This window comes from Hydra vulgaris, chromosome 06 (genome assembly GCF_038396675.1).
Source record: "Hydra vulgaris chromosome 06, alternate assembly HydraT2T_AEP".
NCBI lineage: Eukaryota > Metazoa > Cnidaria > Hydrozoa > Anthoathecata > Hydridae > Hydra > Hydra vulgaris.
The window spans coordinates 4,295,001-4,322,874 of record NC_088925.1 but is presented as its reverse complement, the minus strand read 5'-3'; the positions used below and the strand labels follow the sequence as shown (position 1 = coordinate 4,322,874).

The following is a 27,874-nucleotide window of genomic DNA, read 5'->3' as shown; positions in this document are numbered from 1 at the left end:
CTCAAAGTAGATGGCAAAATTTGGAAAAATGGAAATCCTTCAAGTTGTCACTTTTGCAGACCTCTTCATCTACATTATAAAAAAGAGAGTCCAATTTTATCCAGAGAAGAAGATCAGATCTAAAAATCAAATAAATACCTTCAAGACGTTTTGCACAGTTTTTGATATGGCAGGAAGAAAGGTGACCTTTAATATCAGCAATAGAGTTGACATTACAATGTTTGATAGTAAAGTAGTTAACGCACTTACAGAGACATAATCCACTCAATCCTGCAATGTGTGCAATGCTAAACCCAACAAAATGAACAATATTGATTTATTAAAAACAAAAACTGAGAATGAGTCAGCCTTGGGGCTCGGAATTTCAGCTTTGCATTGCTGGATAAAATGCTTGGAACTTATTCTTCATTTAAGTTATAAAATTGAAATTAAAAAGTATAAGCCAAAAGCAATTGAGGAAAAATTATCTGCAGACTTAAAAAAAAAAGAGATTGAGGTACTCTTCAGAGAACGGTTAAGCCTATATGTTGACATGCCTAAAACTGGGTCTGGAAATACTAATGATGGCAATACTGCCAGAAGAGCATTTAAAAATAGTGAAGTGATATAGTTGAAAGATTGCATAATATTCTCATAACCGTATCTTATGGATATCCTAATAATCAATGAATTAGATTTATACTGCGCTGAAACAGCTAAACGTTTAGTAAGTTTGTACTTCTGGTATTTTATGCCTCCTACTGTACATAAACTGCAACTGCATAGTTCTGCTATATCACATAAACTACCTTTGCCAATCGGGGTATATTCTGAAGATGCATTGGAGAGTTTAAATAAAGAGATAAGAAATTCTAGACTTAAGCACACGGCAAAACTATCAAGGTTAAATACAATGATAAATCAGATGCACTTTCTTCTAGTAAGATCAGATCCAAAAGTATCAAGCATATCTTTTAGTAAACATAAGAGCTATGGAGGAAAACGGTTACCAGACAAAGTTATTAAATTAATTGTAATTTAAATAATCAAATAAATGTAACAAAATGTAGTTTTTTTTCTCTATGTATCAACATCCTTAAAAAACTATTATAGACCCCAATGACCATTTATGGGGCCATTTGCCATTTAGCTCACTTCTCAATTATGTCAAAACTATATACGATGAGATAGCATTCTATCACAAAAATGTTTCTAAAGTACCATCACAAAAAGGTGGCAAAATGTTTATAGAAGATTTAACTTTTTAGCTAAAACAATTTAATAATCGAATAAAATTAAATGGAATAGCCATAAAATACTTCGTGATAATTCCTTCTCTAATGCTACAGAAGCCCTTATTGCGGTTCAAAACTAAAAAACATGCAGAATGTTAAGTGAAACGAATTACTTTATGTACGTAGAGCTTGAAGTAAAACAAGCATGGTTAGCCGATGATGCCACCGCAGTAGAAAAACTGCAGACGTTAAAAAAGTGGTATAAATGCCTAGAGAAAGTCTGAGCTTTGCATGGATATTATGCAAATAAGTCAAAATGCTCGTTAATTGTAAAATCTGACAATCAAGTTGAAAAAGACATTTAGGAGCCGCCCTTGGTTCGGAAGCATAAAAAAAAGTGTATTGCAAGGATTTAGTAAGTAAATGGTCTAATGAACTTAACAATCTCTGCAAAATCGCTAATACACAACTGCAAACCGCTTACGCAGCATTTGTTAAATTATATAGATCTAAATTCACATTTAGATCTATATAATTTGCATACCTGCGTTGTTTGGCACTGAGTGTTCCACAATTAAGGAGAACAGAGATTTATTGGTGCTGAACCCATCTAAGGGAGGGCTTTTTGTAATTTAATAACTGAAGCCAAGGAACAACATACTGCCTCAAGGAAAATAACTAAGTTGCACATAGAATCTATACTTAACCAGTTAGATTTCATGAAAGAAAAAGACGATTTCGGTAAAACGGTTTCAGAAATAAAAACGAAAACAAACATGGATAAATAAAAAAAAAATAGAAAGAAGAGGTCTAAATAACACATGTAAAGCTTCCAGAAAATCTGAAACAACTAGTTGAACAGGCCTGTGATAAAAGCGTCAGCAGCTGGTTAAACACTTTACCAATTAAAGAACAAAACCTCGACTTAAATAAGGAAGAGTTTAAGGACGCACTTATATTGAGATATAATGTGCCACTTGCTAATTTACCAACTTACTGTGCTTGTGGAGATAAATTTGACAAGATGCATGAACTATCTTGCAAAAAAAGTGGCTTTGTGTGTAACAGACATGATAATATCAGAGATTTTTTAACTATTTTTCTAGCTAAAGTTTGTACTGATGTTCAAGTGGAGCCACATTTAATTCCGTTGACAAATGAAAAATTTCATTTCAAAACTGCCAATACAAGCGACGAAGCTAGATTGGATATAAAAGCTAAAGGATTTTATAGGAAGGGAGAAACTGCATTTTTTGATGTTAGAGTAACGAATGGTGAGAAGTACGGAACAAATATAAATTGGTTAAGAACACGTCTTTCGATGGAGATTACGCGAGCATCCCTCCTCTGCTTAAGAGACTCACGAACCTCATTTAGGCGCTACCACATTGATGACGTTGGTTTAAAAAATGTACGAAGTGGAGTTATTTAGTTTGTATATATTAGGTATATTTATCAAGAATGTATACCTTACGTAACGGTTGAATAATTGGCAAAAAATTAATCAAAAAAGACTTATGCCGATGCCGATCATCGGAACATCACTCCCAATTATGTTTGCATGAAGTACATAAGTTTAAAAAATCCGATAGCATTGATTTAAATATCAAAATTTGCATTACTTAAAGTAACAAAAAAAGTAATTTTTATTTAAGACGTTTATCATGGAATAGACTTTCTACATAATAAGGAAAATTGAATAATATAAGAATCCGTTCAGGCGGCCATTTTTCCATTTGCCGAACAGACAATATAGCAGCACTATTAGCGTTGACATTAGCAATAAAAGTAGTAGTAGTAGTGGTAGTAGTAGTAATAGTAGTAATAGTAGTAGTAGTAGTAGTAGTAGTAGTAGTAGTAGTAGTAGTAGTAGTAGTAGTAGTAGTAGTAGTAGTAGTTGTAGTAGTAGTAGTAGTAGTAGTAGTAGTAGTAGTAGTAGTAGTAGTAGTAGTAGTAGTAGTAGTAGTAGTAGTAGTAGTAGTAGTAGTAGTAGTAGTAGTAGCAGTTTTTATTTTTTTAAAGAAAATAATAAAATATTTTATTTCAATTAATTTCATAATGTTTATTTTTCCTCAATTACTTTTAGGCTCTTTAGATGTTGATTACAATCTTCTTGTAAGCATCAATGAGCGAACCAGTGTTATAGAAAATGGTAATTGCCTTTCAATGACACCATATTTGGTATTTGATTTAGCTCTCTTCCTGGCATAAACTAAACTCCATACATTTGTATGTTTATTTGTATGGCAAAAAAGATGCTTAGCAAAAGATTACAATAATTGGAGCTCAGAAATAAAAAAGATCTTAGTATTTTGTTTATTGTTAGTTTTCCAAAATATAAAAACTTTGAAATGTGAAATTTTTGTATTCCTCGAACTAAGGGGTTAAGACTTATGTTTATTTTTTTTGAACATTAAAAGACTATTGTATAAAATTATAGCAGCAAATAAGAAAAAACTTTTTAGACTCATTGCTCTCACGCTTGAAAGTGAACAAAATTTTAAATTTTTTATTTTCTCAGTTTCAAATGATAGAAATCTTTGGCAAAGTGTCTTTTTTTGGCCTATGAATAAACATTACTGGTAAGTGTCTGGAAGTTGTTAAACTGTTTATCTGGAATTTAGATTCTAAATTTCCAAAAAAAAGGTTGTTTTTTGTTTGTTTTTTTACTATTTTAATTAAGTGTAATTTTTTTTTGCTCTTTATGCCCTGATAGTCAGTTATTTAAATATCTGGCCTACATTATGTTTGTTCAGTTAAAGAGATCAGTAAGCTGAGCATCACTGAGCTGCTATAGAAAACTTGAGCGCTCTAATTCTTAAACTATTTTATTCCAATTAAGAATAAAATAATTTTTTAGCAGCTTTTTCCAAAACATTTGTTTTTAAATGCATTTAATTTGTTTAAAAAATTAATGGAGAAGAGGCGAAAAAATAAATGGAACAAAATGCAGACCATAGATTTAAAAATAATAACACATTGTTTACTAAAATTTAAAAACAAAATCGTTTAAAAATAACAAATAATGACTTTTTAAACTATGAAAGAAATAATAACTTTTTTTTATAGTTTAGCTATGAAGGAATAAATAAATACGCAAACAACTTTTAAAACTTCACATCTCAGCAACGATTACCCAATAAACACATGAAAGTCAAGAAAACGTCGGAACAACATTTAGACAAAGGTTTTGTTTTGGTTCATAATTCGTTCAGAATGAAATCCAGATTACCATTTCAAACTTATATTAGATGATAAAATTAAAACATATTTTTGACGTCTAAACGTAGAAAAAGTCTTAAGATTTAGTCTTTAAATGTATATAAAGAGGGCCGACAACACCGCGGTGGCGAGGGGTGGGATTCCCCCATCTTTTTTTCTAAAGGATCTTTTTTTTTGTTTTGTTTTAGAAAATTTTACATGATGAGGACTTTTTTCAGAAATTGACGATTGTGCCCCTCCACTTCAAAACCCGTGTCGTTGGTCATGATAAAGCGTCTAAATTTAATATAATATATATTTTATAAATTGCTTTTTCTCTCTTAGAAAGCACCGGAACGGCGTTCCGACTCCTTTTTTTTATATATAAACATTTTTTTTCCCCTCGTATTATTATATACAGTATTGTGAAAAATTTAAGAACCACCAAATAACAAATCATAATTTATTTTTATTTAAAAATTTTTATTTTATCGATAATATTTTTCTGGTAAAAAAATAATAATAATAAATTTTAGAAAATAGACAAACAAAAACAAAACAAAAAAAAAAAAAAAAAAGACCAAAACTTTTAAACAAATAAAAAAATGTATTTAAAGTTTTATAGGTAATTTTTATTAAAAAAAATTGTGAAAAAGTTAAGAACCACAGAACAAAAAAATTCTACTATGAATTTTTAGGCACTCATTAATGCGATTTGGCATTAAGTCTATTAAATTCTCTAAAATATGTTTAGGAACATTTCCAAGTATTGGTGGTAAAATATTGTGCAACTCCTCAAGGTTCCTTGGTGCTTTCTTAGCAATCTCTTAATCAAGCCAAATCCAAAGATTTTCAATCTTTGGATTTGGCTTGATTAGCAATTTAGATCTGTGCTATTTGGTGGCCAAGTTAGACACTCAATATTTTTGCTTTCAAACCATTCAGAGACAATTTTAGCCCTGTGACATGGTGCATTGTCTTGCTGAAAAACGCTTTGCTCAAGTTTAACAATTGATAGTAACAAGTTATTATTTAAAATATCGACGTAATAAATAGAGTTGAGTCGACCACCAAATGATTTAAACAAACCGAGACCTTAATATGTCATGCAGCACCATATTCCGACCGACCCGCTACCTCGTTTTGTTCTTTGAACAATACAATCGAGATTATAATTTTCTGAAGGCTGCCTGCGAATCATAGTTCGGTTTTTTGGTTATCAATCTCGATATTTATATCATCACTGAACATTACTGTTCCATTTTTCTTCAGACCATTTTTTGACACTTTGGCGAAATTCTTTTCGCTTTTTTATATGTTGTTTGGTAAGTTGCGATTTTAGAGCAGCTTTTTTCGATAACATATTGTTAGCTATTAGTTTCCTACGCAGAAGTGATGCCAATGCTTGACGTCCATTTGAAAGCTTCCATTCCCTTCTTAATTCATGCGACGACATAGTTAGATTTTTCTTTGCCAACCTGATTAAAAGGCGATCATCAATGAGTGTTGTCAAACGCCGTCTTCCAGAACGATGGCGATCAACGTAAGATTTCTTCTCTTTGAATCATTTTGATGATTAATAGCACCGAACTATGTGATCGCTTTATTATTTTTTCAATCTCATGAGCGGTTTTACCTTCCTGGTGAAAATGCACCACTTTTACACGATCTTCATAGGTAATAGCTTTTCTGCTCATTTTTTCAAAAGAAATGAATTTTTTTGTGTTTAAAATTGAATACTTTTTAAATATTTTTATTGGTTTTTTGGTCATGACTCAGGCCATTAATAGAATATTTAAACAAAAAAGGTAAAAATAAATTAAAAAAAGACGTTTCCGCTGTATTTTGCACAAAAAATTCTTTGTGGTTCTTAACTTTTTCACTCAAAAAATATTAAAAAAAAATTTACACATAATATTTAATCCTTATTTTTATAGGTTCAATTAGTTAATTTTCCAAAAAAAAAAAATCTTCTTTTTTTTCAAATTTTATTTAATATGTGATTCGATTTTTTCTGTGCAATGTTTGTCTAAATATCTCATAATGCCTTATAATGATTTTTTAGAACACAAACTTTACGCTTTTTGCAGCAGTAATATAAAAATATCAATTAAACAAAATAACACAAAACCAAATATGAAAAAAATCACCAGTTTCTTCTTAGTTGACTCTACGGTTCAAGAAATTAAAGTTTTACCTTCTGCAGACAATCACACCAACTACAGCTGGCCAATTTGCTGGACATAGAGCAAAAACTAAAGTTTTATTCCAAAAACAAATGTTTTTGTCAAAGCTTGGCTGCACAACCTGACAAAAATTGAAATTACTTGGCGTAGAAGCTAAGATCGGAATAAAAACATCTAAAGAATGGTCGAATTATAAAGTTTCTTACATGACGAAGATAGAGAGCACCAAATAAGTTCAATACGTAAAAAATACTCGGTCAAAAAAAATGGGGACTTTAAGCTGCTTTAAAAGTAATAGAAGAAGCTAAAAAAGAGACTCTTTCAAAAAACATTTTTAAGTCTTTAACGCGAGAGAAAATTATAACAGTAAACATTTTTAAAACTGCATAAAATATTGCAAAAATATATTTACGGTTTCCTAAAACTAAAGGTCTTTTTCAAGCATTACTTTTGTCTTTATAAGCGTCAATTTTTTCAAAATTTAAGTTTGAAAATAAAATTGCGTTAGAGTTGGTTGATTTATCTGGAGCATGCCGTATCTGCAAAACGTCAATACGTGTTTTACTTTATAATTCTTGATAAAATTGTGAATTATACTTGGCTAAAATAAATGTCTCTTGTTCGATTTGAAATACTGTTGTTTATAGATTCCTCTTCATTGAAAGCAACAAGTTCATCATGTTTAAGTTCACAAAAAACAGCTTTAGATACCGCACAACAGCTCGGAGAAGAACTGGCATCTGTTTTGTTTTCTAAATTAGCATTAAAAGAACTCATTACTGTAGTAATATCTACATCTAAAAAACTTTATTCGGATTGTTTAGATTTAATTGAATGCAACTATCACAATGCATGGTACATTTGACAATGTGAAGGAAAGGTCTATTGCTTATTTTTTGACATGAAAAAGAGTACAGGAATATATATATATATATATATATATATATATATATATATATATATATATATATATATATATTTTCCTTCCTGAAAATATGTACGTTTTCAATCGCTCTTATTATTACTTGCAGTAAGCAACCCGTAATACGGGTTATTAATAAATAAATCACTAATAACAATTTAATTATATATATATATATATATATATATATATATATATATATATATATATATATATATATATATATATATATATATATATATATATATATATATTAAATATCAATAATGATAATAAAAATAATCATAATAATAATAACAATAATAACATGTTATTTTAAAAATTGTAATATTAGTAATAAAGTAATTATAATAATTTAAATCTGTATTACTTTAAGTTACAGTCACAAACAGTAATAAGCTAACAAAACGTAACAACTAAAGATTAAATGAAAATTTTTATTCTTAAAAAAATTATAAAAATTTATTATTTAATATATTAATCATAGTTGTTATTATTAAATAACCAAATAATATTGCAAGTATTATGACAAAATAAAATGAAATATGAACAGAAAAACACTGAGAAAATCAAAGCGAAACAAAAGCTATAACAAACATTGCAAACAAATTAAAAATTTACGTTAGAACTTTCAAAAACTAACACGGTAGAATAAAATATATATAATAAATGTCTAAAATGAAAATAAAAACAAATAATATCTGTAAACAAAAATTATATTAAATTATATTAATTATAAACTTAATTAAAACTTATATTAAATTTTTGTATAATAAAATTCTGGAGAGCGATCTGACTCGTCTAACTACCATCCCATAAGTCTTCTTCCTATTATAAGCAAGGTTTTTGAGTCTTTAATTAGCAAACACTTAATCTCTTATCTTAAATCTAATTACTAACTTTCTGATCATCAATATGGGTTTCGATCTTCTTGTTCTACTGCTGATTTTTTAACGGTAGCAACTGATTGTTTTTATCGTGCATATGATAGATGTGGAGAGACTAAGGCTATTGCTCTTGACATTTCTAAAGCCTTTTTTAAAGGTTTGCATGCTGGTCTTCTTATTACGCTGTATCAGGTATCATCTTTAAGATTATTGAATCCTTCTTTACCAATTGTAGTATAAAAGTTATCTTCGATGGACATCACTCTTCTTCATACCCTGTAACTTCAGGAATTCCTCAAAGTTCTATTCTTGGCCCCATACTCTTTTTAATTTTCATCAGCAATCTTTCAGGAAATCTCACATCTAAGGTGGCATTATTTTCTAGTGATACTACCATTTATTGTTATCCTGATAAGAAGCTGACATTCTTTGATTGATAGGAGGGGGTATTAAGCTTGAAAAAAATCTCGCTTCTGCTACAGCATGGGGCTCTCAGTGGCTGGTGAACTTTAACTCAGATAAAACTCAATTTTTTTCAGCTCTTTGTTATTGCAATAATCTAGATCTTCCTATATTTCTGAATGGTTATGTACTCGACGAGTCACCTACGCTTCATCTTTTAGGGTAAACTCTTACTTCCAATCTTTTTTGGAAACCAAATTAGCATCGGCTAAGGTTGCATCTCTTTATTGTGCTTGTCACGATAAAATTAGATGATGCCTTTTCTCTTTTACAGGGTGAAAAAACGCATTGTAAACATAGTTGCACATGCTCTTGCAGCTAACCTCCAACCATTATCACATTGTCGTAATGTTGCTTCTTTTTTTCTTTTCTATGAATAATAAAATGAGCACTGCTCTAAAGAGCTAGTGTTTCTTGTGCCATCTACTAAAATTCATTCTCAGGTTACCCTTCCTTCAAATAAGTCTCATCCTTTTACTGTGATTGTTCCTAAGTGCTCCAAAAAGTTTTTTAGTTTTTTTCTAGTTTTTTTCCTCGAAAATCAGTCCTTTGAACTTCGCTTCCTTCAATTTGTTTTCCTGATTTACATAAGTTGCAATCTTTTAAGTCGTCTGTTAATTTTTATCTAAAACTATAAATGCTAAAAACTGAAGAAAAAAAATCATAGCTACAAGACTGCATAGCAGCATAGCTACATAAAGCTAACTAAAATTAAATTATAAATAAATAATATTAAGAAAATATGAATAAATAAAAAAATTTTTGGTTTGCCAGTGTTTTTCCGATGCGTTTTGCCCATGAATAAATAAAAATTTTTTTCTTTATTTCATTTATTTAACTTTTTTTTACTTCTATTTTCATTTTTTTATTTATCTTTTTGCAGACACTTGGTTTTCTTTTCTTTTAAGTTTTTTTTTCTTTCTTTTTTATTGATTATATTTTTCGTTTAATTTATTAATTTTTTTTCTCTTTTTCTTATTTTCTCTTTTTTTATCTTTTTCTGATACTCTTCGATACTGAACAAATATTACACCTGATTTTTCTGAACAGATACTACACCTAGTCTTAGCCATGTGGCCGAGAAGTAATCATATTACTAATTTATTGCAAATGTTCATTCTATAGTCTTACTTAATGATTTAACTCATTCATCTTTGGAATGTGCAAAAGTAGTCTATACTAGAGTTGTTAATCAGAATATTTTGTAAAATTGTAGTATTTTCTTATCTGCTTAAATCTTGCGTTGCCTACTAAATTTACTACTGGCTGTAATGACAGATGTATTAGAGAAACTTAATAATTATGAAAACAAACAGGCATCTTAAAACTTATAGGCAATTCAATGTATGCGTTTAAATGCATGATTTATTTTTTAAAAATCTGTCTAATTATGGTTTTTTTGAGGTTTTGAAAACTGCACTAAACCAAAATGGATTTAAAGGTAAAAGTAGCGCTTATATTAAATAGAAAAAACCTTCACTCAATAATTAAATTTTCTATTCTATTATTAATCAAATTATTAGTTTGTTTTATATTGTTTTTCTTTATATTGGTTGTTTGTTTACCGAGTCATTTTAGTAACTATTTTTATTAGTTTATTTTTATATTTTTTCAGTTATTATTTTTCTGCTAAGTCTTTCACTTTTAATATTTATTCAAGAGTTTCTATAAATTGTAAATAAAGTAAGTAAAGTTAAATATTTTGAAAATGTAGTCTTAAATAACGAAACATCCTGGTGGGAATTATCCAGCTTTAAAGCGATTTTTTTTTCTTTCACAAAAATGTTTTATTTTGTCTTTCACGTTTTAAAAAGTTTGCATTTTACGTATTGGATCTCATGTATTTATGATAACAATTGAACTAAAAACATTTCGAATTTATTACGACATGTACCATTTTATTATGACATATCTTGATATCGCAGCTTTGTAACTATCGATATTATTGCAATGTATTGTTAACTACATACTAGTTAATGGCTACTTATCGCAGCTATGTAGCTAGTTGCATTATTACCACATATCAATAGCTGCATACCATAGTTATGTAGCTAACTTCTTAACAACGTCAAATCTAAAGCTATTTGATGCATATATATTCCAGCTTTTTACACTAGCGGTATCATAATAATTATCTTATTGAAGCCAACTATAATATTACGACAAGTCTCTATCTATTCAATACATTTTGTGGCTTTGTAGCTATCAACATGGTTGTTTTAGATAAAACTACCAAAGTAATAAAAATTTAAAAAGTGCCAACAACAAGTAAAAATTTTACAATGTTTGGGTGGTATAAATAGAAATTTCACTTCATTTAATAATGACGCGTGTAGTGTAAAGTTGGTTTAAAGCAGTCTGCAAATATAGTATGTGTATAAGATAATAACATGTAATAGTTGTACTGTTTATAGTATAAATATAAACAAGTATTATAAAAAAATGGAGTACGAATATTTGCTAGCTAACTGCGAGCTTTTATTGCTAGTGATTCTTGTGGCCGACTTGTTGTCTTAATACTCACGAGTTGTTGCTAGATAGTTGCTAGCTTACGTAGCTAGCAATCCTCGAGACCAAATCGCTGTCTTTATCGTTATGAATATTGCTTGCTCGTTGCTAGCTGATTACCCTCTAGGATGTCAAGTATAAAGAACTTTTTTTTATGGTTACTAAGGTGCTACCACATGTCCTCATAGTCTTATCACAGAGCACTGTAAAAAAGCATTTAATTAGAAAATTTATGCCTTCCTAACCAATGCTGCTTGTTAGTCTAGAGCTGGCGTAGAACCTCAGGCCTCTTAGTTCTACTACTACTACTACTACTACTACTACTACTACTACTACTACTACTACTACTACTACTACTACTACTACTACTACTACTACTACTACTACTACTACTACTGCACCACTGATGCACATAATTTATATATATATGTATATATATATATATATATGTATATATATATATATATATGTATATACATATATATATATATATATATGTATATATATATATATATATATATATATGTATATATATATATATATATATATATATATTTAAATATAATGTTACTAAGAAAAATATTTTGTTACTAAAAAAATAAACGCAAAACTTAATCTTTCAAATTTACAAAAAGCATTAATTTACAAGGTTTTTATATTTCAATAGCATATAATTAAAGTTGTATGGATAAATCAACTTTAAAATGTTTCTTTTAGCTAAAAGTATTAAGCTTTAAATTTGAAAAACCGTGTTAGCAGCCGTCAGAAGCGCATGATCCGTGTGGCTCAATCCTCTACCTTTAGTAAAGTATTGCAACATCGGTTGGGAAGCAGGCGTGAACTTTGTATTAAATGCTCTTCCACGGTGCTTTGTGATGAGACCAAAAGGACTTCTTATGGCATCTTTTAAAAACATCAAAGTTTTATTTTACTTCACTTTAACACGCAAAATATTGCTCTATTTATGCAATATATGACATAAAGTAAATTCGGTTAAAAAAATTTTCTTGCTTTAATAACAATTTATTTAATTTTATTATTTTTTGTTTTAACTGATACTTGAGTTGCGATCTTGTAATATCTGAGTTATGTAAAAGGCAAAGTGACATATGTATTTTTGCCGAGAAGACACAGCAATGGAAAAACATGAAGGCCATTCAGACGGGAAAGAAAAATTTAAAAACTTAAGTTCTGAGGAAAACATTAAGCAAATATAAGCTGTTTAAATTTGCAAAAAAACAAAAAATAAAAAAGGAAAAAAATTATATTTTTTATGATTTCTCAATATTGTCTTTTTAACTCATGGTGCGCAGGTAAAAACAAAATAGTAAGAAAAAAATTGATTGTAGGGACTTTGAACTGCCGCAAACTAGTTAGGTTTACTTTCTTATTTGTTTTTTCATGCTCTATATATACCTTACACCTAATTCTCGGACATGTGGCTGCTTATCTAATGTCATAATCATGCAGTAGATATTTTTTAATGAGATTTTAATTCTTCAGCTGAGCTGAACTAAGAGGACTACTATGTCCTGAGACTCATCAATGTTTCTGAATCAAATGTATGTGCAATTCGATTACTATTGTTCACTTATTATTGACAAGTCTATTAGAGTGACCGGTCTTTTTAGCCATTAAAATACTACACCTTTACTAACTTTCAGTTATCCTAGGCTTCATGCGTTCCTAATTGTATTGAAAAAAAAATCAAAAGGCTTTAAAAAATGTTGATCTAGTAGATCTCGATATGTTGAAAATGAGCTTTTGGTTTATTTCTCACATGTGTATAAAAATTTAATCAGCATATTAAATCCTATTGAAAATATGATAAAACAGCTGACAGAAAATGTATATTTGACCCAAACCCAAGCTTAAACTGAATAGCTTTATGCGCGATTTGTAAAAAATATTAGTTTGGATTTATAAATCGAAATTTTTTATAAAAAAGTACTTATATTGTAACATGGCGTCCGATCAGAAGTTTTTACAAACTGACTGTGATAAATATAATTTAGAAAAAAAAAACTTTTGGAAAGCTTTGCTAGGGTTGTAAATATGTAAATATATATTATTCAATGAAAACCAAGTTTTTAATATATTACTTTTAATAACTAAATCAATCCAACCTTGCATATTCAAATTGGCAAATATTAACTTTTTTTGTTTACTTTTTTTGTACTTTTAAGTTAAAAGTATTAATTAGGGGTTAAAAGTTTTAACGTCTAATTAGAGTGCTTTGTGATGCTTGTAAACTTATACAGAGCTGCTGTAGTGATAGATTGGTGGGTACTTTTTACTCGGGCGCGGGATCATTAGGTGCATATGTTGATCAAATTTTTATGTTCTTTTTAAGTTTCGTTGATATAAATCTTAAGCTACTAATTTTAAATTATAAATTACTTGGTTACTTGGTTACTTAGTTACTCGATTACTTGGTTACCCGGTTAACTAACTACTCACCACACACAAGATAGCCGGGTTCAGTGTTTTTGCAATCTTTTTAGTGGAAGCCCTAATCAATAGAAAATTTTTATGATTAAAAACTGATTGTTTTAATGTTTCATCATCAGGCCTAATAACTTGATAGGGTGCACAAATTGAGACTATGCCGGAGTCTCCTTTTTTTATACCATCAAGTTTTTTGCGATCTTTTTAATAACATTTCCTAATTAGGAAATGTTATTAAAAAGATAACTTTTTGAATTTTTAATGGTCTATCTTATTTAAGCACGCTTGAATTCAATCTATATATCTAAATACAACCGATTCTGGGCAGTCCTATGTTTACCCCATTTCGCGGGAGTCTCCTAAATTTTGAAGAGCAATCTCTCTCCAGAAAAAATTTAAAAACTCTCTATTTCTTTTTAGCAAGTTTTAATCAAAATAAATTTCAAATTGATGTAGCATTATCGAGTACTATTTTATTTCAAACGAACAGACTAGAAAGTCAACCAGGCTTTTTTTTTCAAAAGATGACTTAAAAGATTGCAAATTAAATAAATGAGGTAAACAAGATAAAGGAGGCGAATTCCAAAAGACTGATATTCGAGGAAAAAAACTAGACGAAGAAGAATTTTTGGAGCATTTAGGAACAGTCACAGTAAAAGGATGAGACATAATTTAAAGATGAGTAACATGAGAATGAATTTTAGTAAATGGTAAAAGAGATGCTAGCTCTTTAGAGCAGTGCCATTATAGTATTTATAGAAAAAGAAAGAGAATCAACTTTACAACAAGGTAATAATGGTTGTAAGTTAGCTGCAAGAGCAGGTACAACAATGCTTACAATGCATTTTTGCGCCCTGTCTAAAAAATAAAGGGCATCATTAAAAGATCAGCCCCAGATATGGCAACAGTATTCCATACAAGAACGGATTTGAGATTTATAAAGATAAAGAATAGTGTCCTGAGTAAGAAAGTGGCGAGTACGATAAAGAGATGCAACCTTAGTAGATGCTAATTTTGAAAACAATTTGATACATGGTTTCCAAGAAAGATTGGAAGATTGGAAGTAAGAGTTAATCCTAGAAGATAAAGGGTAGATGACTCATTGAGTACATTACCGATCATAAATATAGGAAGATCTTTAAATAATTCATCAACTAGTTTCGTTGAAAAAGATAAAACTATAACTTGGGAATTTAATCAAAAAAATTTAAAATGAAAATTTTTTAATGTTTAAGATAATAGTGGGGAAAACCTTGTGGTCGGGAAATATAATAAAGTCTCCCTCATACCAATTTTGAAAACTTGAAAACTTGACAGCTCTGCATAATGTGGCAACAAGTATTTTAAGTTTTTCTGGTAGAGTAGTACTCTAAATTTATCGGTCAAAATCTATATAGATTTTATTCAGGTTCTTGCTAGTGACATCATGAAAACGATGGGTAAATTTAATTTCTCCTGAAGAACTATTCAACCTTAAAATTTGTTTATTAGATCAGATGCAGTCGATTGTTTTGCTGAAACTTGTTCTAAAACTAAAAGTTGTTACTTTGTTTAATCGTACTTTGTTGCTGTGATGCACTATAAGCTTAAATTAAGTCAAAAAAGTTAGCATTACTAAAGAAAAAACGGTTTTTGAATTTGATTATGCTTTTCATTAAAAAGCCAATCTATAGAAATGCTGGAAGAGTAGCTTAAGCTAACAACGGCTTTTGAAATATATGAAGTACTCTTAAGACAATAATTTCACTAAAATAGTTCATATTTTATTAACAACAGGTTTTGTGACTCCAAAGCATAACAATATAGATATTGTTTAATAATAAAAATGATAGTTTTTAGTTAGAATTACTTTTTTTAATGAAAATTTTGAGGGATATATGTTGATTTCAATATAAATTTACGTAAAAATAAAAAAAATCCTTTTCCAGTGTCCGTTACGTTGATTGTAAAATTTATACTATTTGCATTCCTACCTTGCCGGCATTTGGTCCTAATAAGACGTCTTATGAACGTTCAAAAGACGTTTAGAACGTCTTTTGAACACACAAAAAACTTTTTTTGGGAACAAATGCAGGCTGGGTAGTTTTTCAACGGATTGTCGAAATATTGTGTTCAGCTAAAAATTTACCCACAAAAACAGTCTTTTAAATATTTTACATATACAAACTTTTCTTGGTTCACCAACTTCTGTTGCACTTTGTTAGTTGCTTGTTATCTTATTAAAAGATTTGTAAATTTTAATATTGCTACCAACAGATCTATTTAATTTTTTCTAGTTAATTAGTTTATGTTTGAAGAACTACTTAATCCTAAAGTAACTAATACACGAAACAACTAAAGTAACTAATACACGAAACAACTAAAGTAACTAATACACTAACAGGCACACCCATACTGAATAGAAAATAAAAATATTCAATCAATATACATAAATTATAAAATAAAATAGAAATATTGGAACACCCATACTGATTAGACAATAGATACACACACTAAATATTCTAGACATGAAGCAAACACCAATCATTTACATGTTTATACTTATGTCGAATAAGAATGCAATCTAAAAGTTTGCAACAATAAAGCCTGGAAACAATACAGCCCTAAAATTAACTGGATAGATGTAAAAAAGTTTTATGTGTTTTCTCAGCAATGTTATGTATTTCTTACTCTTAACTTCTTCTTAACTTTTTACCTTTTTAACTTTCTTCTTAACTTTTTACCTTATGCTGTAAACTGCTGTTTTAGAATGTTTCATTTATTTGACAAATCATATCAATAATATTCATAACAAATAATCATTAACTTATTTAATGTTTTCATTCCATTACTAAATTAAAAAGCCAAAAAAATTATTTTTTTGCAAAATTGCTTAGAATAGAGTTTGTGGTTGAAACAAAAAATTTTAATTGTTGAGAAATCAAGCATAAAAACAAAATGAAAAGTGTTTTTTCTATAACTTTAGTTTCTGAATTTAATAAAAATAAAAAAATGAAAAATGCTTTTAAAACTTGTTTTGTTGATGCCAGATATTATATTTAGTTTTATTGGGCCAATAATTTTGTATTTATTTATTTATATTTATTAAAATTTAACTATATTCTAAAAATCTATAGAATATTGAATATAATTTTTTCTATTTTTAATCAAGGATTAAGGAATCAATTGGACTACATTGTAAAAGAAAACAACAATGTTAATGTACAAAGTACTAATCAACAAATTCCTCGTAAGTAAATAGATATTTTTAGAATTAATTTATCAAATTAGTTACCATTTTCAGGATTAATTAGTATTCATATTAAATTATTTTTTTATTGTTTATGTGTTTTGTTGTTTATTAGTATAATTTTTTACTTTTGAGAGAGATAATTAAAAAAAATTTGTGTATACAACTTTGTATTTTTTAATTGTGTATACACTTTTACAGAAGACTTTTTTTGATTTATTTTCTTGCACAATAAAAAATTAACAAAAACTTTCAAGTTGCAGAAATATAAATATGTAACCAGGTTTTACTTTGAATACTGTTTCATTTAAAAAAGAATTCAAAGAGAAATATAAAAAAGAGCATTTATTATTTTTAAATAAGCATAAGATTTTTATCTTTTAGGTTTAAGGTTTATTTAGTTAATTAATTTTTATTCTCAATTTATACCTATTATGAATTTAATAATAAAAAATAATGCTCTTCTAATGTAATTTACTCATTCTCACAAAAACCTGGAAAATCAAAACAAAACAGGTAGATTTGCTCTTCACGGAATTCTTTGTCAGAAGAACTCATCAACGCTTTATCTTTGAATATATTAAAAGTGTTTATGAAAGGCCACATAAGTAAAACATTTGAAAATTTAAATTGAAAAAATCTTTATTAAAACATAAAAAGGTTGTGAAAGTATTTTACAACAACATTAAAACTCAGGCTCGTAGCAAGCTTTTTGTTGTTGTTTGAGATAGGTAACTTTGAGACTTAGAGCCCACTCCAAACATTTATAAGTTTATGTTTATGTCAAATAAGGAGCATTTGTAAAAAATTGAGATAACAGGAGCCTGGGAACAACCAAAGCCCTAAACTCTTTGACCCCCGGCCCCTTAACGTGAGAGCAACGAGTTTATTAAAACTTTTTTCTTTAATATTTATAACTAAATTTGAGCAACCATGGTGCAGTGGTAGTGCATATGCGTCAGAAATGTAAGACTGTGGTTCAGACCTCACCTCTGGACAAAATCTGCGACATCGGTTAGGAAGGAGGCGTGGCTTCCTATTCAATAAACACACAAACGTCTATTAAAAGTCAAAACAACGTTTCGACAAAACGTTCAGATTTGGTCGATTATCCATTTAGAATGAAATTCAGATTAAAGCTTAGAACAAACTTCCATTAAATGTCTATACTCAAACGTATTTTAGACGTGTATTATAGGATTATTATTCGTATACAAAGCGTTTAGATTTTGACTAATTTACGTTTAAACCTAGTCTAATTAACGTATATAAAGCATTTAAATTTAGTCTTATGTAAATGTATATTAAACTTATTAGATCTTGTTTAATTGTTTCTTTGATTTTGTTAACGTAATAATACGTAACAAAATAACGTAATATATATATATATATATATATATATATATATATATATATATATATATATATATATATATATATATATATATATATATATATATATATATATATATTATATATATACACACACACACACTTACACACACACACACATATATACATATATATATATATATATATATATATATATATATATATATATATATATATATATATATATATATATATATATTTCTTGAAATTTATAAATAAGATATAGTAACAAAAGACCTGGTCTTATTTTTTATAACTATTTTAATATGTTTATAAACTTTTTTACTATACTACTTATACTATACTTTTATATTATAACACTATATATAAAGTTATAAACTTATATAAAACATTTTCATATATTGGGGATTATATAACACTATGGTATATGGGGATTATTATAACACTATATTGGGGATTTAGAGAATGTTCGTGCACTATGCTTCATATGCTTATGCTTTAATAATTAAAAAAAAAATCAAGCTTTATGCAGTGGAAGTTTAATAATAACAATTATTTAAAATATTTTTAAAATTTAATCTCATTAGCAGAAAATAAAAGTTTACATTAAGATTAAGTTAAAGATTACTTATAAAATTAATAAACTCATTAACAGATATTTTGGATCACTGTTTTTTATGGTTTATGCATTATCAAAAATCTTCCTAGTATACAGTCTACCGCTTGTTTATCATACCACCCTTTTTTGTACACCATTATCTTATACATTTGTATCCTGATCGTCTGATTTCGTAACCTGATTTGTAACCGCAAAAACTAAGGTAAAGTAAATACCATTTTAAATGTACATTCATAAATCAAAATTGGAATTATACAGAATAACTTTACATAGAGATGATTTTGAATAAAAGTTTACATATAGATGATTCTGATTTGAAGTTTTCCAAAATTTCCTAAACCATCCATGTTTTTTGACATTAAAATATTAGTAACATCGCAACGTAACATATGCAGTGCTTTTTACCAGCTCATTTGTCTAATTTAATTATGTCGTGACATAAATTATGCAGTGGTTTTTACCAGATCTGTTCCACGAATTTTCTTTAGCAACTAAAACTAAATTAAGCTAAAATGGTTCTAAAATAAAAAAATAAATATTTAGTTATTAAACCTCTTGAATATTGCAAAGATGAGTACCTACTGTTACACAATCATGCAGCAGGATCTTCATAACGAGAGACCCGCAGCTCCTATTTTTTAACTGTCTCAATGTTACCATCAATAATTTCTAAAACATCGGAGTCCATTGATTTGGGAAGTTAAGGTAGAATGTCGCGATAAGCGCTTTTTAATTTTTATTAACTAAAACGGCGAACCCAAGACTCGTTTAATATTCATTTATCAGTCGTTTTGCTTTCAGTTGTTGTAATGAAGTGAATCTTGACAACACATTTAAGTCTAATTTAATTATTTAGCCAATAAAAAATAATTTTTTAATAATTTTTTGTATTTTGTTTTAATTATGCCTACTTAAACCGCGTGACTTAAGCTGTTATGCGAGTCTTCTGACCAATCTATATTACTATAATATAATATAATAAACGTTTATTAACCGTCGATAAAACGTTTATAATAACGACTTATATTAGCCAATATTGTAAACGTTTGATTGACGTTTAATAAACGTATATATTAAAAATTCTTAAGCGTAGATTTTAAATCTATAAATGTTTACGTTTATTTAAGGTCGACTAAAGGTTTACTATATCAACTAATGTAAGTCGATATTCTAAACGTTAGATCGACGTTTAGTAAACGCATATGTAAAAAATTTGAAATACCCATTTCTAATCAAGCGTTGATTTTTAGTCAATAATAGGTCGCTAAACGTTTTATCCATTTTACCACCGATTTTGAACAAACATTGACCAACTCTAAACCAATCTGTGTTTACCGGGTATTAAGTGCTCTTCCGCGGTGCTCTGTAAGGACTTCTTGGGGCACTTAAAATAAAAAAATAAAAATAAATAAAAATGTATTTTTATTGACAAAATTTAAATTTCATACAATAAAAACTTAGTGTTCGAAAATTATGAGTATATAAAGTTTGACCCCCCCCCCCCCTTCCCCCTCAATTTGAGGTGGCTGTAAACTTTGTAGGGTCATAAAAGTCAAAAACTTGGAGATTTTTGCTTGAAATTTAAATTTTATTGATGAATATAAGTTTAGTTATAAAAAGTAAAAAAAATATTTTAATAAACTTGTTGCTCTCACGTTTGGGGCCGGGGGTCAAAGAGTTTAGGGCTTTTATTATTCTTATATTATTTAATTATTATTCAATTATTAACTAAAAAAAGTTTTTTCTTTTAAAATACTTAAGATATTTTTACAAAAAATTGTAAAAATACTAACAGTACAAAGTTTACACTAAGATATTTTGTTATGCAACCATTCATACTTAAGTAGGTATATAATATAGGTATATAATATATGACTATTTAGTATATAATATAGGTATACAATGGCATCGTAGTTAGTATAATACCGCAATAGTTAGTACGTATGTAATAAGAACATTTAGTTAATTTTATCTTAAGTAGTTATTGTTGTAATATAATAGTCTACTTGCACAGTCGTTCATTACTGTTCATAAGTTTTTGTTGATTTTTAAATTTATTCGCTAAACTCAAATCTTAGGGTTACTTTAACATCGGTTATGCGACAAGATCTGTTTTGTAATAGTTGTCAAAACCATCCAAAACTTATTTATGTTTTAGCATGGCTAGATTTGGTTAATATGGAAAAGTACTTTAAAAAAAACCTTTATCTTGGCAACACCCGCGAAAAAAAATGTAAGTATCAAGTTAATTTATAAATGATTATAACTTATTTGTTAAAAGAATTTTTGAGAATGTTCTTTAGAAATATTTTACATTGGCTAGTTAAGTAAGTTTTTCTTTTTTCAGCCTTTCTTGTCATGGGTGTGCCAACGGTTTATCGGGAAAAAGGGTTTTACATAATTAATACTTTGCAATCGTTAGTGAATAATCTTGACAAAAAAGATTGGGACAAAGTTGTAATTGTTGTTTTTGTTGCAGACTTTCATCAAGATTACTTTCAAAAAGTAATAAATCATGTAAAATCAAATTTTTCTGAAGAAGTAAGCGCAGGATTAATACAGGTTAGTAACTATGAAAACTATTTTAAATACTAGTTTTTACAGGACAAATTTTTCTTTGGTGCTGCAAATGTATTTGAAGTGTACGTTTCACATTATGGGCTAAGTATTTTTGTTTGTTAACCAAAAAGAAATAATAGAAGTTATTTTTTATTGTGTCTTTCTGTGACCCAAAATAATTTGTTTGTTGTATTTTGGTAAGATATATAACTTCCGCTTGCTTTAAACCAATGAAATTATGCAATTTTAAAGTTTAATGTTTTTTTATATTGCCTCTGTACACATCCAAATTATGGACAGTTTAAGAAAAAATTTGTAGTATTTGTGAAATTTTGTCAATATTGTAAAAGTTTCAGTACTGAAGATACTTAAAGTGTAAAGTCCTGTTCTTTTCAATATTTCTACGCCTTAGATACTGCAAAGCTGGTTTTAGTTAATTTAAAAAGTAAAAATCCTAGTTTTTAACCATTCATTGACGGCTAAAAATCAGTTGTGGTTAATGAGTAAAACCTAATCATGAACATCCAGTAATGAATAAAACCTAGTCACAGATATCCAGTAATGAATTTAACTTAGTCATAGATATTCAGTATTGAACATAACCTAGTCACGGACATCCAGTAATGAACATAACCTAGTTCTATAATGAGCTTAAACCTAGTTATATACACCTACTGTCGAGTTTTTAATAAAAGGAGGGGGGCGTACTAATATATGGAAAATTTTCCCACCCACCCTAAGCTTATTAAGACCCTCCTGTTTTTTATTTTATACTTCTACAAAAACATTTGTCTTAAAAAATATATTTTGTATTTGTTTTTATTTATTTATTTTTTCCAGGTAAAAACAAAAGGTATACCATATAAAGTATACATTTATTATTGTGAAAAAAAGAAAAAATGTATAAAAAATTATTAGTTATCAGATTGATAAAAGTACATTAATATAATATGGATACATTAACATAATATTGATGCAAACTTTAACATAAATTTTGGTATAATAACTATTATATATATTAAAATACCTAAAGAAAGAAAATCGATGAAGATTCAGCATTTTTGGGTATAAAGCTCCAAAAAAAAATCTTTTCGCAGATCCCTTAACAGCGCCGTTTGGCGTAATCTATGTCTATGTAAAAAGTTAATTTAAGTAAATTTAGAAATAATTTTTTTGTTCTTATCTTTGTAATTACTATTTCTACTGTTTTTATATATATATATATATATTTATATTTTTTTATTACTTTTTATATATATTTTTTAATTGTCTATTTATTACAATTATTTTTACAAACTAAGAATATGCAGCTTTGCTTGCCGTTTAAACGACGATACTCCATTTAAGTCTTTTAATTTTTGATTTTTTTCCATGTTTTGGGGTCTTGTGACATAATTGAAAATTCAGAACGTCGGGTTTTAGTCTTTTTAATATAATAGTTATGGAAGCTATTTGTTCTTAGTTTATAACTTTGAGAAAATGATGACGGAAATATGTCTAAAAAAGAATTTGGTAGCATATTATTTTCATATTTAAACGAAAAAATAAGAATCTGATATAAATTAAGTTTTTCCAAGTTTAAGACTTTTATGTTTGTCATCGCATTAGAAGGATTGTCCATTCTATTTAGATTATGAATTTCTTTTCAAGTATAGTTTTGCAAGCCTTGTAGTTTGATTAATTTTATTTTGTGTGTATTAGCCCACTCTATATTAGCATATGTGAGATGACTATGAATTAGACTAAAACTAAGTTTTTTTCTTGAACAGAAATCAAGAAACGGGCAACATTTATATAAAATACCTATTGCAGATGATATTTTTGATTCAATGTGTCCAACATGATAAATTTTCATCAATTTGAACACCAAAAAACTTTGCATATTTTTGCCGTTTAATTGTTATATTGTTAATGAGCAACTCTGGAACTTTTAACGGTAGAGACATTGATTGACCTGTTTTATGAAATAAGATGTAGCTAGTTTTTTCCCAGTTTTAGGATAGTTTAGTTGCTCTAAATCATAAATTAAAATTTTCCAGTTCAGTATTGATTGTTCCGAACATCGATTTTAACTTACAATGATTGTAAAACAAAGTTGCGTCATCAGCATACATTATTTTGTCATCAGCATACATTATTGAAGATGATGCTCGTTATCTACAAAAACTTTGGTACTTTGAAAGTTAAAAAATAGTTAAAAAATAGAAAAGTGGCGTGGGAAGGTTTTTATATGTTTGAAATAACCAACTTTTAAACAAAAAGAATATTCCAAAATTTTTTACGCTCATATGTATGACGAAAAGATTCTTCAGAAATAAAGTTGCTGTGATAGGAGAATGGGAACAAGAAACCCTAAAATCTTAAGACCCCCCCTACCCTAAACGTGAGGGCAATGAGTTGAACTATTTATGTTTTTATAAATATAAACTAGTTATGTATTTATCGATAGATTTCAAATTTTATGTTTAAATAATTTAGTATTCAGTTTTTATGACCATTTAAGAAATAACCCTCCCTCAATTTTAGGGGGCCACAAACTTTAAATATCAAATTTTTTATTGTTTCAGCAGAAATTTTTCAACGGCTTTTTTTAAGAGTGGAACAAAAATGTTGATTTTTGTATCCCAAAAGTTGCATTTTTCAGCTCTTTACCGCTTTTTGCCATTATGATTTCAAAAAGATTTTCATTCAGCTGCATTTAACCTCATTTTAAATAACTATGTTTCAAATAATAAAGTTTATATTTTATAGAACGTTTATGCCTACACATAAAACCACAAAAACAAATTATTATGCTCAAAAAGTTAAATTCAGATTTGTTCGATAGCTTCCGCATCACTAGTTATAACGGGTGATCCGTTAGGCAAGTGCAAAGTTAAATGTAACTTGTCAGGGATAAGATAGAATTAGGTTAACCTTAAACCTCACCAAATAAAGTGAGTAACTGTACCTTAAAAACTTAGAGATACTACCATATCATTTATAATTTATTAAAGCATTTAACTACCCGGTGGGAAAAAAGATGTCGAAAAGGCGTCTTTAAAAGTTTTTCTTCAAGATGTCTTCAAGACGTCTTTTTTAAACTTATTATGAAAATCTAAAAGACATCTTTTTTAGACATCGAAAAAACGTTTTTTTTGTCATTATCATGACATAAAAAGACATAAAAAAATGCGTCTTTAAGATGTCTTTGTTAATCAATTATGCACTTCTAAAACAAAATTTTCTCGGCGTTGGAAAGACTTTTGTGTCATACTGATAAGTATGCTATAGTATCCTATACATTATGGTGTTCCTGCTTTTCATATATGAAAAACTGTTTTCATTAAATGAAAATGATAACAGCTCTTCATACAAAGTATAACAAAAAGCTCTTTCCGATGCCGAGAAAAAAAACTTATTTAAATGTCAATATAAAAAAGGAAGTACTTTCTACATCTTTTATATGTTTAAACATAGGAGAATTATTTATAAATAAAACAGCAACATTGTTCAAGAGAATATTTCTTTATCTTTCTCTTTCTCCTCTGTTTCTTGGCGTTGTTGCTTACGCAATCCACCGATTTGATCAGGGGCGTTTTTCATCTTTCTCTAAATAAAAATAACTTTTTCACGCCGAGAACTCCTTTCATACGAGCTGGCTACGACTTCTTAAAAATGAGTGAACATAAAAAAACAGTCTCTTGTTTTAAAGTAAAACAAAAAGTAAATGAAATTTTATTAGCTAAGTGAAACACATTCGAATTACCAACTATTAATTCAAAAAAGGCTGATCCTTTCAACCCCTTCTTGTTCCTAGCACGGTTCTTTCTTTTTGTCCCCACTAGGTTGAATTGGGACAGAGGTCCAACGGTAAATAGTCAAAATATATATAAAAAAGAGTATGCTAAAGAAATTTTACGACCATTTAAATGACTGTTCAACGGTGTATTTTATTATGTAGTTCTTAAACCAAGCTAAACATTTGCACCTCTCATATTTGCTATGAAAGTCAAGTTATCGAAAACAGATATTGATATTTTTCTGTCTTCTATGACGTAACTTTTTAATTTAATTTTTCTGAAACCAGGTATTGTAGACCCATAACAATTTAAAAATCCGTTATTGACTAAAGACTATCAAAAACGAAAAGATAATTCAGCTAATACATCTTGAGAGTTGTTATTCGTTTAAACTGGATGAAAGTATTGTTCAAAGCTCTATTTTAGCCTGAACTATGATGATGCTTTTTTTTTTTTTTAAACATCTTCGCTTCCAACAAGGTTGCAAGCAACCACTAATTAAAGTTGGAAGTTACTGGAAGAGAAAAGATGAAGATTGTAGAGCAAGATAACGATTGACTTTACTTAAAAATAAAAAATTATAAAAATAGCGATATCATTAGCAACACAGGTGAAACACACATAGGCAAAAATATAGACAAGAAAGCTGCAATGATGTTTAGTTATAAGAAAGTGTACCTTTCCAGTATTATTTTCACTTGTTTTTTTGTATATAAACCCAAAGTTTTGCAAACAATTCTAAAGATAAATCTGTTGTCATTATGTGGATTTTTTACTTGCTTTGTTAACGATAGACAACAAGGAAATAACGACTTTAAATAAAAGTTAAAGAGCCAACTTTTGTCTTAACAATTTCATCATTCAACTAAATACAAACAACAAAATTATTCAGATCATTTAAAAACATTAAAAAATAAATAAATTGCAAGATTACTGACTGCTTTTTCTTTTCAATCATCCGTTTCACTGGCACTTACACAAGTAAACACAAACATAAATTGTTTACAGTTTTTTTTTCTGTCTGGCAATTAATATTTTAATTTAATATGCAATAAACAACGTTCTTCAAGCACAACACATTAAAAAATTAGGTGATATAATATCCAATGCTTATAAACTCTAACTATATGCGTATGTAGCCTTGCTTATGTGCTAAAATTCAAAACTAATTGGTAAAAATTTTTAAAACACTTACCTGCGACTAACTTAATCAATGGTAAAAAAAATGAGTTTTCAATAAAATAAAAAAACATAGAACAACAACAATAACGTAATAAGTAAAATTTGCAAGTAAAATGTTCAAAGATAAACAAGATGTCAAAGATACATTTAACATAAATTTAAATATACATATATAAATATATACATATATAATATATAATACATAATAAACATAAACAAATATAATACATAAAAAATATATACATATATAAATATATACGAACATATATATATTGGTGCAAACATATATATATATATATATATATATATATATATATATATATATATATATATATATATATATATATTATATATATATTATATATATATATATATATATTATATATATATATAAATATATACATATATATATATACACACAATATATATTTTAGTAGTAGTATAGTATAGTAGATATGTTGATGATGTTCTATTACTATAATATTAATATATTATAGTAATAAAACATCAGTTTTATTATATAATATTAGTGGAGTATAAGGAAAGGTGTATCCAAATATTTCACAAGAAAGGAGAATTCTAGTGCCCCTCCCCCTCTAACCAAAAATTATTAATTGGATATATATTACTGAAAAAATTATAAATCTACTATTATGGGGCTATAATTATAAGTCAATTGGCTTTAAAAAATATGTCATCTTTATAACCAAGTATAGCAAATACCAATATTAAAGTCTTTCATGTGATTATTGCATTAACAAAAGTAAGGACCATACAGTATAGTTAACGAGCTAGCCATTTTGTTTGGATAACAAACAAATTTCCTGTTTCAAAATAAATACAAAATAAAATGTTAACGTAAAAAAAATAATAATTTGTAACTATATTAAAAATAATTTAATATATTTTTGTCTTGACTTTTAGTGAATGATTAAAATAAATAATTCCAGTAATGAAACTATATTTTAATCATTTTTAACAAAAGACAACACGTGAAGGTAACCTAAAGCCGTATATCAAAAAATTTATCAATTCACAACGCAATTTAGGCAAAACACAACACTTGCTGTATTATTTATGCAAGTCACAACACTTGCAATACATAACCTCACGATTATTTAGCAATTAGAATCATATTTAAAAGTAAGAATATTTAAACCTTACCAAACGGAATAGACAACAGTGACACTTAATATTAAGTAAATTTCATAATATAAGTCTCCTTCTATTAATATATATATATATATATATATATTATATATATATATATATATATATATATATATATATATATATATATATATATATATATATATAGTTTA

The 27,874-nt window shown here is 27.7% G+C and overlaps 1 protein-coding gene across 2 annotated transcripts in view; it reads left to right on the top strand.

The window, feature by feature from the left end:
- The window catches only part of LOC136081600 (alpha-1,3-mannosyl-glycoprotein 4-beta-N-acetylglucosaminyltransferase A-like), an 87,977-nt gene that overhangs the window by 55,490 nt on the left and 4,613 nt on the right, over positions 1-27,874 (top strand). For both annotated transcript variants that reach the window (XM_065799029.1, XM_065799028.1), the window contains 4 exons: positions 3,301-3,366; positions 16,980-17,057; positions 21,188-21,262; positions 21,377-21,591. In XM_065799029.1, coding sequence (XP_065655101.1) covers positions 3,301-3,366; positions 16,980-17,057; positions 21,188-21,262; positions 21,377-21,591 — 434 coding nt within the window. The remainder of the gene's footprint in view (positions 1-3,300; positions 3,367-16,979; positions 17,058-21,187; positions 21,263-21,376; positions 21,592-27,874) is intronic.